The sequence below is a fragment of the Sus scrofa genome, chromosome 2 (assembly GCF_054392235.1).
Source record: "Sus scrofa isolate SSC_HxYL_T2T_F1_AM1 chromosome 2, Sscrofa_HxYL_maternal_Yorkshire_Landrace_v2.0, whole genome shotgun sequence".
In the NCBI taxonomy this organism is placed as follows: Eukaryota; Metazoa; Chordata; class Mammalia; order Artiodactyla; family Suidae; genus Sus; species Sus scrofa.
Window position 1 is genome coordinate 128,457,132 of NC_139384.1, and position 14,886 is coordinate 128,472,017.

Below are 14,886 nucleotides of genomic sequence, written 5' to 3' on the forward strand. Positions count from 1 at the left end.
TTATTCATCATTATAATTATGTTTCTTTCCTATTTCTGCTTCATTATTCTAAGATCCAAGGTGTCAGTGGAACATCTGATGCCAAACTGATTCTTCGTTCTTTGAGGTAACTGTAGTTCTAACCCTAAGAAAATGGTAATATTCTTCTCTGTGAGTTTTAAGATTTTTTTATTGTTGGTGTCTTACATTTCATCAAATGTTACCAAAACAAAAGACTTTTCCTATTAATCGTGCCCACCACTCAACCTGCTCACCATTTAATGCAAAGATCTTTTTCTTCCCCCTTAGGTTTTCCCTGGCTCCCACCCTATTTCATTCTTTATATTCTCTTTCGGGATGGAAATGAGAACTTTTAATCTATCCTTCATACCACTTAAATTTTTGCTCACACTTCCCAAGTCTCTGCCATCTTGAAGTGTCTTCTAGGATTATTTTTACTTACTCTCTTTACCTATGTAGATCTATCTAGTTTTTATTACCACATTAAAAAAAATTTCAGAGTTCCCATTGTGGCTCAGTGGGTAAGAACCTGGCTAGTGTCCACAAGGATGTGGGTTTGACCCCTGGCCTTTCTCAGTGGCTTAAGGATCTGGTCTTCCTGCAAGCTGTGGCGTAGGTCACAGATGTGGCTTGGATCCTACATTGCTGTGGCTGCAGTAAAAGTTGGCAGCTGCAGCTCCAATGAAATCCTACCCTGGGAACTTTCATATGTCACAGGAGTGACTCTAAAAGAAAAAAAAAATGTTTTGTCTATGCTTTTTTGGAGTAATATACTCTTCTTGTTTTCTGAATGCAATACCTTCTCTTAAGCCTATATAAATGTCAATTATACTAACTTTAAGGTATTTTTGTATTTTTTCTGATAATTTTTTGAGTTATTTTATCTTCTATATATCTTTATTCTTTTGTGCTTAGTTTTCTTCCAATGCTTTGTGATTATTAGGAGCATGCTTGTCTTTCCATTTGAAATCCTTGTTCACATCTCTGTGGAAGCTGTATCTGTTCCTGTACCCTGCACCCAATGAGAGATTGGTAGAGGGTACCATGATTACATTTTGTAATCTAGGGCTGGGTTCCTTTCCCTTCTCAGGGGAGGGGTCGAGGAAGGGATGGAGTGGGAGGTTGGGATTAGCAGATATAAACAATTATACACGGAGGGGGTAAACAACAAGGCCCTGCTGTATCCCACAGAGAACTATATTCAATGTCCTATGATAAACTATGATGGGAAAGAATATTTTTTAAAAGAGTGTGTATGTGTGTATACACTTTGCTGTATAGCAGAAATTAATGCTACATCCTAAATAAACTATACTTCAATTAGAAAAAAAGACATTTTTCTATAAAAATAAATGGCCAGCCTACAAGTTTGCCAGCCCCTGACTTAGAGCATGGCTTCAAACATGGTAGTGATGGGTCTTCTGTTATCCAGTCCTGAATGTGATGGGGGCTTAGCAGGGGTGGCAGGGAATTTTAGCAAGAGAAGGCACAGCACGCTTGGGTGTGGTTTGGGGCTGTATAACTCTGTATTTTGACTCTACTTTTCCTCCTGTATCCTGGGGGGTGGTTAATATTCCTTCAGAAATTTCTTTTCTGCTTAAAACAGACAGGGTGAATTCTCTTGTTTGAAATTTAAAATCTGATTTAGACACCGTCCCCCTTACATTATAGTAACTCCCCTCAATTTCTATTCAATAAAGATGCTTATTTTCTTACACGAGTGTAAATTAATTATATCTAAAATTGTTTTTTGTCAGGTTAGGCAATGTGCTCAATCTGTCACCTTGCTCCACTATTACTCAGTTAGTTTCTAAACAGTGAGTGTTTACTCTCTTCTCTGCTTGAGGATCCTGCAACTTTGACTCTTGTAGAGTGTATTCCTAGCCTGCTCCAAATGTGTAAGGCTCAGCTCATTCATATGCTCTGAGTTCTCAACATGGCTAATAGTACATTAGCTGGTTCTAAATTAACCTACATTTAAGATAATTATTTTAATTAATATATCGAGCCCTTACTATGGTCATGACATTGCTCAAAACAATTTAAAGTATTAATTCTTTTAACCCTCATAACTCTCTGAAGCAGACACGACTATTATCATTCAGGTTTTACAGATGCGATAACAAGGCACAGCATAGATTAAGAGAATTGTTTATGGTCTTACAGCTAGTAAGCAGCACAGTAAGCATTCAAATCCAGAGAGTCTGGCTCCAGAGCCTTGACTTTATTCTTTATGCTATATTAACTGCTGTGGGTTCATTTTGTTTCCTCTGTTAAAATGTAAATCTTTCACTTTTCTCTAGGATCCTTGCTAGGGTGATGGATCAGAATGGATATAGCTTGGTCCTTGCCGATTAATTGCATCACCATATAATGGCCATGTAGTTACTGTGATATAATATCGGTCGGAGTTACTCTGATCCACCTGGTTCCTCTAAGTCTAAGCAAGAAAAACAGTCACCATGCCCTAGAAGTTCCTGAGACAGTGAAGTCTTATATGACTGCCTATTGGAACAGCCATCTTGGGTCTGCAGGCATCCAGCAGTTATCAGAGGTAGTCCTCAGTTCCAGGTAGGAAGACATAGCACCCCTTTGACAACTGCGTGTTCTAAACAGTTAATGCATCTTGGTAGACGCCATGAGCGTAAGGTCGCAATCCTATTGGTTACCTTGTTTCTGCTCATTTTCAAAAGACTGTGAGGGACTTACAGCTAGAGCATATAGTACTCCTTCTCTTTCAACTTGCCACTTTCTAGAGCAAAAATAACATATCGTATTTAGTAAATACTGATAGAATTGAAAGAAGCCCACTTGATTTCAATGGCCACAGAAAGATGAGGACAGCTTGAGAAACTAGTTAGAAGTCATGTGTGGCAGGATGGCAGCTGCAAGCCAGAAGGTTTTGATTCCTGGGAATGATGGATGTAACAAGTGTCATCTCTAAGTAAACAAATGCAGACAGGGATTTCTGTCAGGGAACATGATTGCTCCCATTTACAGCACGTAAGGTTGTTTGACACCTTATGAATCATAAATGCTAGAGACAAAGAACTAGATCATCTCTTGCCTCGCTTGGGAAATTATTCAATTCTTTGCTGCCGCTTATTACCAGACTGCATTTGTTGGCAAGTTGAGGTGTGTGCATGAGCAAGAAGATGGAGGGGAGGGGAGTCAAGAAATGAGTATTCTAGGGAAAGGTGGAAGCATAGAGAGATCCTACAGAATTTGTCTTCTCTCTTTCCTAACAGTCATTTAAATTGCCAAATTTACCTCTGATTTGTAAACATTTCACTTTTTTTTTTTTTGTCTTTTTGCCATTTCTTTGGGCCGCTCCCGCGGCATATGGAGATTCCCAGGCTAGGGGTTGAATCAGAGCTGTAGCCAGTGGCCTACGCCAGAGCCATAGCAACGCGGGATCCGAGCCACGTCTGCAACCTACACCACAGCTCACGGCAACGCCGGATCATTAACCCACTGAGCAAGGGCAGGGACTGAACCCGCAACCTCATGGTTCCTAGTCGGATTCGTTAACCACTGCGCCACGACGGGAACTCCAACATTTCACTTTTAAGCCACCACAATGCTTCTCCTTTACCTTCTCTCTATCTGAGGGGATACACCTTGCATTTTCTTGGCACATATTTATTTATTTTTTCTTGTTTTTACTGTCTCCATTGACTCCTCATTGCTTTCCATGAGGTTTTAGAAGGCAGAAAATGTGGTAACAGAGGCAGAGGTCCAACAGCATGGAATCAACATTGACATTTCTAGTCTTGGGGATGGAGGAAAGCTCGGGGTATTCAGCCATCAGAGCCGAGTGTAGACCTCAAGAAGAGTGATTCTTCTAGGCAGCAAACTAGAAGTCTCAAGGGCATGACTCTAAGCATGGGCTTCCAAGAAACACAATTTTGAAATTATTTCCCACCCCAATGAAAAAACTCCCCCTCTTTGTCCAGTCTAAGGGGAGGTCTTGGGAAGAAATAAGCTACCTCATAAAGGGCCAGATGTGTACCCACATCAAGGAGCCCAGCCTCCCTTGTAATCCATAGGGGTGGAATGTTTGCATTGTTTTCAAGATGGAAAATTTCTGTTAATCTTGACCTCTGGGAGAAAGGAGAAACAGGAAGCCATCTGGAATACAACATAACATGCTGAACTTTGAAATTATAACAGGAAAATTCACTGCCTGACTTGCCCTCTGAAAGCAGCTTTCATAGCCCCTTGAAGAAAACAAAAGGAGTCTGTGAAAGTTCCACTAAGTCACATACATTTGCTCACAGTGTTTCCTGTAACTTGGAAGTCTGACTTTGTAGACATTCACTCAAGGAATGAGTGGGGTCTGGTTGGAAAAGGAATCTGCAAACACCACTTCTTGCTTCTCCTTCTCTTCCATGTTCCTTGTCTTTTTTTTTTATTCTGAGATCAGTAGCAATGTCCACTAATAGCTCATAAATATCTCCATAACTATGAGAAGCCATATTAATTCATGCCATGCCTGTCTTTTCAGAGGCCTTCTTAAGTCTTTTCCATTAGCACAGTGTGGTAGAAAGGAAACTAGGAGCCTAAGATCTGGGGTCCATTTTAGCTTTACCAGGGACTGATATGAACAAGTCAAGTGATCCTTCTGTTCTAAACCTTCATTTTTTTTTTTTTTTTAAATAAAGGAGAGGCTGGGCTTCACTAGAAAATACAGAGTCTGTTCAAATGATCTGATCCCAAAGCTCAAGCTTGTTAATACTTAAATTACATACTCACTAGAATACAAGCCATGGGCACAGGGTCTTAGTCTGTTTTATTCACTACTGTATCCCCAAAACCTAGAGCAGTGCCTGACTTTTAATAATTAGTTGTTGAATGAGGAATAATATGAACAGATAAATAGGAGGCATTGGTTCAAAAAGAGCTGTGATCCGGAGTTCCCGTCGTGGCTCAGTGGTTAACGAATCCGACTAGGAACCATGAGGTTGAGGGTTCTATTCCCGACCTTTCTCAGTGGGTTAAGGATCCAGCATTGCCATGAGCTGTGGTGTAGGTTGCAGACGTGGCTCGGATACCGTGTTGCTGTGGCTCTGACGTAGGCTGGCGGCCACAGCTCCAATTCAACCCCTAGCCTGGGAACCGCTAGCCTGGGACCAAGAGCGGCCCAAGAAATGGCAAAAGACAAAAAAAAAGAGGCTGTCATCCAAGCATTGTTGTTATAATTATTAGTAGTAGTACTATTATTATTTTGTCTTTTTAGGGTTGCACCTACAGGATACAGAAGTTCTCAGGCTAGGTGTTGAATCAGAGCTGCAGCTGCAGGCCTACATCACAGCCACAGTAATGCCAGATCTGAGCTGCATCTGCACCCTACACCACAGCATGTGGCAATGTTGGATCCTAAACCCACTGAGCAAGGCCAGGGATTGAACCTGTATCCTCAGAGATACTGGTCAGGTTCATCACCACTGAGTTACAATGAGAACTCCCAAGCAGTATTATTATGTTGAATATGGGAATAAGGAATATTCAATTTCATCATTTCAAAGAGAAGAGCCCAATGGAAGCTGAGAATTTCAGACAAGTTTCAGTCCAGAGAAAGAGGCTCTTCATGCAACCTCTAGAAAATACGGGCTGGTTCTAGGAAATCAAAATGAAGAAATGAGTAAGAGGTGCACGGTGGGCAAGAAAGAGAGCATCCATTTCAGGAGCCAGGTGAGCACCAGATTCAGGTGTCAGCATATAGAATGATAAGTATAAATATAGAACACTGCAGATAGAGGAGAGAAATTAAACCAACTTACATAAGTATGACCGAAAAAGACCTGAGGGTCAAAGTGACCATAGACAGCAATATGCGTTGACATTGTGAAAGCAATCTTTTTGTAGTTACTGGCATCTGTTAGATCTTTTTTAGGGTGATAGGTCTTGATGTCTACATTTTAAATGAATAGTCTATTAAGGAATAAGAGAAATAAGAACTAATCTAAAGGAAAGAAAATAATCTAAAGTATTCATTGCTTTGTTTGGGAAACCTGTAAAATATACAAATATAAAAAAATACTTTTTAAAATTCATTATAAAGAAAAACTTCCTGCTTAGGGAGAAAACCTAAGAAATGTGCAACCCTAGAGTATGAGGGTGATACCTCTTGCACTGTGCACACAGCATTTTCAAAAATATGCATTCGGAGTTACGGTTGTGGCTCAGTGGTAACGAACCCAACTAGTATCCATGAGGTGCAGGTTCCATCCCTGGCCTCACTCAGTGGGTTAAGGATCCAGCATTGCTGTAAGCTGTGGTATAGGTCCACAGATGTGATTTGGGTCTTAAGTTGCAGTGGCTGTGGTGTAGGCAGGTGGCTATAGCTCTTATTTGACTCCTAGCCTGGGAACTTCCATATGCTGTACGTGTGGCCCTAAAAAGACAAAAAGAAAGAAAGAAAGAAAGAAAGAAAGAAAGAAAGAAAGAAAGAAAGAAAGAAAGAAAGAAAGAAAGGAAGGAAGGAAGGAAGGAAGGAAGGAAGGAAGGAAGGAGAAAGAAAGAAAGAATGAAAGAAAAGAAACAAAAGCATACATTCACGAGAACAGTGTGACAATTCCTCAGACAATTAAATATAGACTCACTGTGGAAGTTCCCTTGTGGCACAGCAGGTTAAGGATCTGGTAATGACACAGCTGTGGTGCAGGCCACAACTGTGATGCAGGTTCAGTATCTGGCCCAGGAGCTTCCACATTTTGCTGGTGTGTGGCTAAAAAAAATATATATATATATATATATATAGATAGATAGATAGATAGATAGATAGACAGATAGATAGATTGATAGATTAGATATAGATAGATGGATGGTTAGATAGACTCACTGTGTGAACCAGCAGTTCCATTCCTAGATATGTATCCAAGAGAAATGAATACCCAGGTCTACAAAAAATTATACATATTAGTTCATAGCAGCATTATTCATCATGGCCAAAAAGTAGAAGTAATAGAAATAACCGAAATACCTGTCAACTGATGAGTGGATAAACTAATTGTGGTACATCCATACAATAGAATGTTATTCATCACTAAAAAGAAATGAAGTACTGATTTTTGCTGCAGCATGAATCAACTTGACTACATAATGCAAAGTGAAAGAAGCCAGTCACTTAAAGGTGCATATTTCATATTTACACTTACATAAAATGTACAGAATAGCAAATTTGTGAAAATATAAAGTAGATTAGTGCTTACCTGGGGGCAGGGAGGGAGCTGGGAATGGAGAATGGCTGCTCCTGGGCATGGGTCTTCTTTTCGATGTGATGAAAGATTCTCCAGGAATTCCTTGGTGGCTCAGTGGGTTAAGGATCCAGAGTGGTCACTGCTGTGGCTCTTGCTACTACTGTGGCACAGGTTTGGTCCCTGGCCCAGGAACTTCCACATTAAAATTATATCATAATGATGGCTGCACAACTCTGTGAATATACCAAAAATCACTGACTTCTACACTGTAAAGAGGTAAATTTTGTGGCATGTAAATTTCATCTCAATAAAGCTGTTAATTTTCAAAGAGTATACATTCATCTGGACTGAAAGGGTCTACGTGTAGCCAGGCTGAGGCAGAGTTACCCCATGCTGACCTCTTAGCAGCACTAGAATACTATTATTCTCTAACTTTGACCCATAGAGATACCAGACTTAGATATGATCCAAAGGCTAAGTAGACTGTTTAAAATGGGTCACAAAGAACTCTTTGTATATATCATAAGGGAAGACGTTTACTCTTGAGTGCATATATGTACTTTGTTCACTTTGATGCTCTTGGCAACCAGTTAACACTGATTTTTTTTACTGTTCAGGAGTGAAAAGTCCTTTATGTAGAGCCCAAGTCACATACTTTCTTTCCTAAATGATTCTTTTAGCCCAATCTATTCTTCCTCTTCCCACTCTTACACTCCTCTAGCTAGAGAAGACAATGTGATCTTTTAAAATGTGCATTGGAAAGTGGACTCTTACTATTTTATTTAACTTGAAATCCAAATACTCATGCTGTCCAGCAAGTCTCATGTGAGCAGACCCCTCCCCTCAAGCTGCACCTGCGGTTGCCTTAGAGCCTTTGCATGAGCCCCATCCTCTCCCAGGAATGCTCCTCCTCCTGACTCTATGTAGCTGGAGGCTTCCTACTTTTTCCTTAAGCCTCAGCTTCTCATCAGCATGTCAATCCCCAAAGAGGACACTGCTTTATCCTTAGAGCTTATTGTATACTAGATACTCAATAGTATATATTGGAAGAATGAATTTCCAGTTTTCTCCTTTTGAGGAGCTATGATGCTTACTTCCTGGAACAACCCTAAGAGGATCCCCTGTTTAAACATGAAAAAACAGGTACCTAGCCTATAAGAGGCTGCATAACAAGTAGAGGTGGATTTTGTTCTGTGTGAGGATAATTTATTGGGAGAGCCATGTAATGATTCTCCCTGTGTTTCTTGTATCTGGCTCTGCCAAACAGGTTGTCAACCTTTGCTTTTCCTTATCTCAGAGATTGCTTCTGGCTTGTTTGAAGGCAGTGGCTCTTCCTGTATTTGTATACCCTTCCTGTATTTCTTCCAGTTGAAGCGCTGATGCTGGTGTGCTGGGGTGAGGGAGGAAGGGAATGACTTTAAAAGGAAACAGTCTGGAAAGAAAAATTCCAGCAGACCGAGGATGAGACCTGGAGCCTTGGAGAAGCATGTCCAGCTCATTACCATGGCAGGAGAAATTGAGACTTCAAAGGGACCTAGTCCCAGCTGTGACTCAGAAGGCCAGGGCTTACCTGCCCAGCACAGTCTCATGTCCCTGGGCAGATGACTTGGGCAGAAAGTTGAATATTAAGAGCTTACTGGGTTGAGACCGTGATGCTGTAAGTGTGACCGTGATGTATGGAGATAAGAAAGCCGTATTCCATAAACTATGCTCTGTCATCTCCCCTCGAGGCTGCACAATTCAGGCAAAAATGAAAATCATTCATGTCCCTGAAGAAAAGATCACACATTTGGGTAAATATTTGACCAAACTAGCATGTCCATTAGGAATCTATTCAAACCACCCAGGGCAAAGCAAACACCTGCTCTAGGCCTGAAGGAGGGAAGACAGTGGAAGAAGTGAGGCATCCTGCAGGGAAAATCAGGGCCTGTGCTTTTCACAGAATGCACCAAGAGAGGACAGGTAGGTGTGTATTTTTATATAGGAGGGTAATTTGGTCTTCTTTGCTGTTGCCTCAGAGGTGCCCAGCTAAGGATCATTGCCACTTTCAAAAGTTTCCCTGAAGGCAGAGTTCCTGCTGTGGCACAGTGGGTTAAGAATCTGACTGCAGTGGCTCAGGTCACTACAGAGGCATGGGTTTGATCCCCGGCCTGGTGCAGTGGATTATAGGATTCAGTGTTGCCACAGCTGTGGCCTAGGTCCTGGAACTTCCATATGCTGTGGGTATGGCCATTAAAAAAAAAAAAAAAATTTACCTGAAGGGAATTGGTTGAGTCAGTTAATGAGCTGTTGAGGGTTCAGCCTCTCTGTGTTTTAGTGAGGCTCACTAGGCAATTGATGGGACTTCAGTTCCATGTACTGTCCTCCACAGCATCTGAATACTGGGTCTAGGGGGCCGGCTCTTTCCTTTCCATCACACAGCCTTCTTAACAGGAGCCATGTGTCCTCACCCAGGAATGTATAGAAGTTTTCTATTCACATCACCAGCTCTCTGGAAGAGGCAACCCATCTCCTTACCCAAGAGGTAGGAACATAGGGCTCTGCCAGTATTTAACTGGTGAAACTGCCCAAGTGAAATCCCAACGAGGGTAACATGAGAGCATTATTTAAGCAAGATTTATGAGGTAGCACATTCCTGGGCAGTCAAGGTTGCCACCACATACCAGTTATCAGTGGACTTTAAAGCTACAGATGGTCTCAATCACTCACGAAACTGGAATTTTCTAAAAGAGCATTTTCCAGTCGACAGAAATCCCTGATAAATCCCAAACATTCTTATCAATATGAACAAACATTGATTCTTACTTTTCCGTTGCCAGGTTGATTGTCTCTTCCTCCTGCCCCACTCAGCACTTCACTAGAAGGGCCCACAGCTGCCCTCTCTGTGTGCTAAGCTCCAAACAAGCTGCCTCTCTGGCAGGACCCCATATCTGAGTATTTTCTAACCTCAGCTGGATACTGAGCCCACCTGAAGAGTAGACTACGGCCCAAGAGAGCACATGGGAATCCTGTCCACCTTCCATGCTAAGTCTCTGCCCTTTCCTCTGAGAGAAGCCTCTCAGGCGATGTCCTGTAGGTGCATCAAATGGAAATGAGCCAAACACTGAGAGCTTATTCTTCTCCAAAGGGGCCCTTTCCCAGCACCCATCTTTCTCCTAGTGGCACTCCCATTCCCATTTCCCTAGAAATTATCACATCACTGACTCTCCTTTTCCCTTCATTTCCACTATTCGTTCTACCATATCTAAGAGGTTCCCATTGCAGACTTCTCCCATGCTACCTGTCCTTTCCCACACTCCCCGTTCCAGGAACCTGTGTTTCGAGCTGAGTCTCATCCATGGTTCTATAGCCCGCAATCTGCATCTGCCTCATTCCTCCAAAGCCCACCCCCTAATGACTCTTCCTCATCTATTTTCCATTATTCATTCATTCATGCAACAAATATTATGTTCCTGCCCTGTGCTGGGTACTGTTCTAGGCACTGAGTATAAATTGCAAATGTAAGCTCCACCATTGGAGCTTATGTTTCTAGTGGAGGGGGCATAGAACAAACAAATTTATAGTAAATCAGACATTAGAGGTTGGTGAAGGCTGCTAGGAGTGGGTCGTTAGGGGGAGGAAAGCCTTTTTTTTAAGAGGAATAGGGCATGCTGGGAGGGGGACTTGTATGTAGGGGGATGAAAGAAGGTGCTTCTAGGGAGGTGATATTTTAGCAGAGACTTGAGAAAAATGAGTGAGGGGGGCATTTGATCACTTGGGAAAAGAGCAGTCCGTGGAGCGAGCAAGAGCTCTAAGTACCTAAGTCCTGTGTTACAGGCAGACTGTGTGTTTAAGACGTGGTTAAGGAGGCCAGTGGGGCTGGCGCTCACTCAGGAGGATGAGAGAGAGTAGTAGGCAAGGAGGACGGGGGTGGGGTGGGGGTGGGGAGCAAGGCCAGAGGGTATAAGGACTTCAGGTTGTTGTAAGGTCTCTAGCTTTTGTTGTAATAAGTGAGATGCAGAACCACTTGGGAGTGGGGCAGGGGAGGGAAAAGGACCAGTTGGAGCAGTGGTCTCCTTAGAATTTTAAAAGGAATATTCTACCCATAGACAAAACAAATTTATGGTTGCCAAAGGGGAAAGGGAGTGGGGAGGGATAAATCAGGAGACTGGGATTAGCGTTGCACACCACTACTATATATAAAACAGATAAGCAACAAGGACCTACGGTACAGCACAGGGATTTATACTCAACATTTTGTAATAACCTATAAGGGAAAAGAGTATGAGAAAGAATATGTATATAAAATGGAATGTATACATTTGCTTATTTATTTTTGATGGCCACACCTGCAGCATATGGAAGTTCCTGGACCAGGGACTGACTCCCAGACACAGGTGTAGCCACACCAGATCCCTTAACCCACTCTGCTGGGACTGGGCTCAAACCTGTGCTTCTGTAGCAACCTGAGCTGCTAGAGTCAGATTCTTAACCCACTGCACCACAGTGGGAATGCCAACAAATGTATTCATAACTGAATCATTTCACTGTACACCTGAAGCTAACACAGCATTGTAAATCACCTATATTTCAGGGGTTTTTTTTGCTTATACTTCATTTTTTAAAAAAATGAAAAATAGAAGGAATGCTCTGGTTACTTTATTGAGAATAAAGAGGAAATGCTGGAATAGGATGCCTTTATGGTAATACTGGTTGAGAGGTGCCTTGAACTAAGGCTTAGTGGCAGGGGTGTTAGGAAATAGTTGAATTCTGGAAATATCTTCAAGATAGAGTGGTTGGGATTTGCTGATGTGTTGAATGTGGGGTGTGAGAGAAGGTATAATCCAAGGTCCTCTCCCCAAGCAGTTGAGAGGCTGGAGTATTCATTCATCGAGATGTGGAGGACTGGGGAAGAGAAAGTTGGTATTGGGGAGTGAGGTTGAAAACCAGGAATTTGGTTTTGGACCTGTGAAGTTTGAAATGCATTTTAGATGCATGTGTGATAATGTCAAATAAGCACTTTGTTGAGTGAGTGTGGTGCTCCGAGGAGACGTAGGTCTAGATACGTGTTGCTAAAACTCAGCCTCTGTCCGCTGGTGCTTAATAGAAATGAAGAGACAGAGTTCTGGATGCAGGAGGAAAAAATAACTTTTATTGCTTTGCTAGACAAATGCCTCAAAGACTGTGCCTGCCCTTGTAGAAAAATTGCAGGGAGTTATATAGTCTAAAAGGAGAAAAACAGAGTTTCAGATAAGAATGAAGGCTGTGGCAGACACGCATTCTTCTTTCTTTGTGGGGAATCTTAGTCATTGAAGCTGTATCAGAAAATCTCAGCATGATCCTGGTGGTGGTCTTCTGGCTTTTGGCATCTTGACTTTGCCTAGAGTAACACTACTTGCAAAAAGGGCATATTGATCAGTGATTAGAATAAACTAGAAAAGTTCCTGAAAAACATCATGTGCTAATAATCTTTAATCCACAGGCAGTTGTCCTCAGGGTGCCTAGTCTTTAGCTTATAGATGATTGTGTTCAGGGTATAATTAAATGAGGGAGAAACAGAAGGAAAGGGCTCCAAGCTATTCAGTTTTAAACTATTCATTTTTAAGCTGTTCATTTGAAAAAGAAGCATAAGGAAAATAACTTTTCTCTTAGGTGTATAAGATGCCTACATCATTATGTGTATCCCTTGAGGAAGGCCAGAACCCTACCCCAAGTCTGTGCTGTTATTGCTTGCCAGTTCCTCCTTGTCCTTGCATCCCCTCCCTTCCCCATCAACAACTCTCTACCTGTCCTTTATAACTCAGGGAAGGCCATGGAGGTTGAATGAGGCCCATTTCCTAAAAACAAGAAATGAGGGACATAGAAAGGCTTTTGTGCCCAGGAGCCCCACAGGGCCTTGCTCAGTTTCAAGTAAAACTTGAAACTGAGTTTTTTTTTTTTTTTTTCTTCGTCTTTTTGCTATTTCTTGGGCTGCTCCCGAGGCATATGGAGGTTCCCAGGCTAGGGGTCCATTCGGAGCTGTAGCCGCCGGCCTACGCCAGAGCCACAGCAACACGGAATCCCAGCCGCATCTGCAACCTACACCACAGCTCACGGCAACGCCGGGTCGTTAACCCACTGAGCAAGGGCAGGGATTGAACCCGCAACCTCATGGTTCCTAGTCGGATTCATTAACCACTGTGCCACGATGGGAACTCCTGAAACTGAGTTTTGATGGCATTGATGAAGCCAGATGAACTCACCAAGGAAGTGAGTGTTAGGAGCATATGTAGGGTGTGAAGTGGCTCTGGGGACTTTTGTGTGTAGAGAATAAAAGTCCTTTGTACCTTAGGTTGCTCCCTAGCCTGACCTGTCTGTTCAAAAACCCCAGTCTTCCTTTTTGTGAACCCTCTACACCAGCCATTACTTTCACCTCCTTCTCCCCGAGCCCCCAGCACACCTTGCACAATTTTTAATTGTAAGACTTAAATGCTACCCATCTTAAGAGGTCCCAGTTCAAATCCCACCTTCATTTTTTCATTTACTCCCCAAATGTTGTCTGAAAATCTACAGTGTTAGGTGCTAAAGACAAAGCCATAGCCAAACAATCACTTTCCAGAAAGCCTTTCTTGACCTCCCGGCCTGATTACCCATCCCCTTATTTTTTGTAACAAACAAACCCAGAAATTTTAATTGGCACTAAATATGGTATAAGCTCCATGGCAAGCACTGGAGCAAAACTGGAAAAAAGAGATGGTCACAGTCTATCACAAAAGCAAACAAATTAGCAAAAAATTACGGAAAAAAAAAAAAAAAAAAGAATGCTCTATAGCAGAGAAACTAACCCTCCCCACCTCCCCTCAAGAGGTTCACATCCAAATTCCCAGAACCTGTGAATTTGTTAGTTTGCATGGCAAAGAGGAATTAAGGTTGCAAATGAAATTAGGTTTGCAATTCAGCTGACCTTAAGATGGAGGCATTGTCCCTGAGCATGAGGGTGGGGGTGTGGGGACTGGGGAAGGTCCAGTGTAATCCCAAGGGTACTTCAACCTGGAAGAGGTTGCAGAAGAGACGAGTCAGAGAAAGACCTGTGATGGTGATGGGGGACATTATGCTCTTGGCTCTGAAGACGAAGGGAGGAAGCCACAAAGCGTAGAGTGTGGGTGGCTTCTAGAAGCTGGAAAAGGCAAGGGAATGGAGCTTCTTCTAAAGCTTCCAGAAAGGAATGCAGCCCTGCTGCATCTTGACTTCAGCTTCATGAAACCTGTGTTGAACTTCTGAACCAGAGAACTGTAATTCATTTTAATTCATTTGTTTTCTTTTCAGATCCTGTGTTGGTGGTAACCTATCATGGCAGCAATAGGAAATTAACATGGCACTTAATAGCGATGGCACTCTTTCACAGGTGTGTGCTACCTCCCTAAAATAAATTGCTCATCTCCGAAGATCAGAAACAGTATAAATACCCTTTAAAATGCCCTCTTGTTGAAGTTCCCATTGTGGTGCAGTAGAAACATATTCAGCTAGTATCCATGAGAATGTGGGTTCCATCCCTGGACTTGCTCAGTGGGTTAAGGATCTGGCGTTCCCATGAGTTGTGGGGTAGGTCACAGACATAGCTCAGATCCTTCATTGATGTGACTGTGGTGTAGGCCAGCAGCTGTAGTGCTGAGTCGACCCCTAGCCTGGGAACTTCCATATGCCCTGGTTGTGGCCCTAAAAAAAA

The 14,886-nt window shown here is 42.4% G+C and overlaps 1 protein-coding gene and 1 long non-coding RNA gene across 50 annotated transcripts in view; one reads left to right on the forward strand and one right to left on the reverse strand.

Annotated features, from left to right (window-relative positions):
* Positions 1–7,551, reverse strand: part of LOC146405687 (uncharacterized) — an 82,394-nt gene extending 74,843 nt beyond the window's left edge. Inside the window, exon 1 of the long non-coding RNA XR_014838564.1 lies at positions 7,215–7,551. This is a non-coding gene — a long non-coding RNA (uncharacterized LOC146405687). The remainder of the gene's footprint in view (positions 1–7,214) is intronic.
* YTHDC2 (YTH N6-methyladenosine RNA binding protein C2) overlaps positions 1–14,886 on the forward strand; it is a 226,249-nt gene that overhangs the window by 84,623 nt on the left and 126,740 nt on the right. For 38 of the 49 annotated variants that reach the window (XR_014838547.1, XR_014838549.1, XR_014838546.1 and 35 more), the window contains one exon: positions 14,487–14,565. The exons of the other annotated variants lie outside the window; for them this stretch is intronic. Coding sequence is in view for 8 of the 38 variants with exons in the window: in XM_085014257.1 (XP_084870383.1) it covers positions 14,549–14,565 (17 nt within the window). In the remaining 30 variants the exon portion in view is untranslated. The remainder of the gene's footprint in view (positions 1–14,486; positions 14,566–14,886) is intronic. 49 annotated transcript variants of the gene reach the window in all.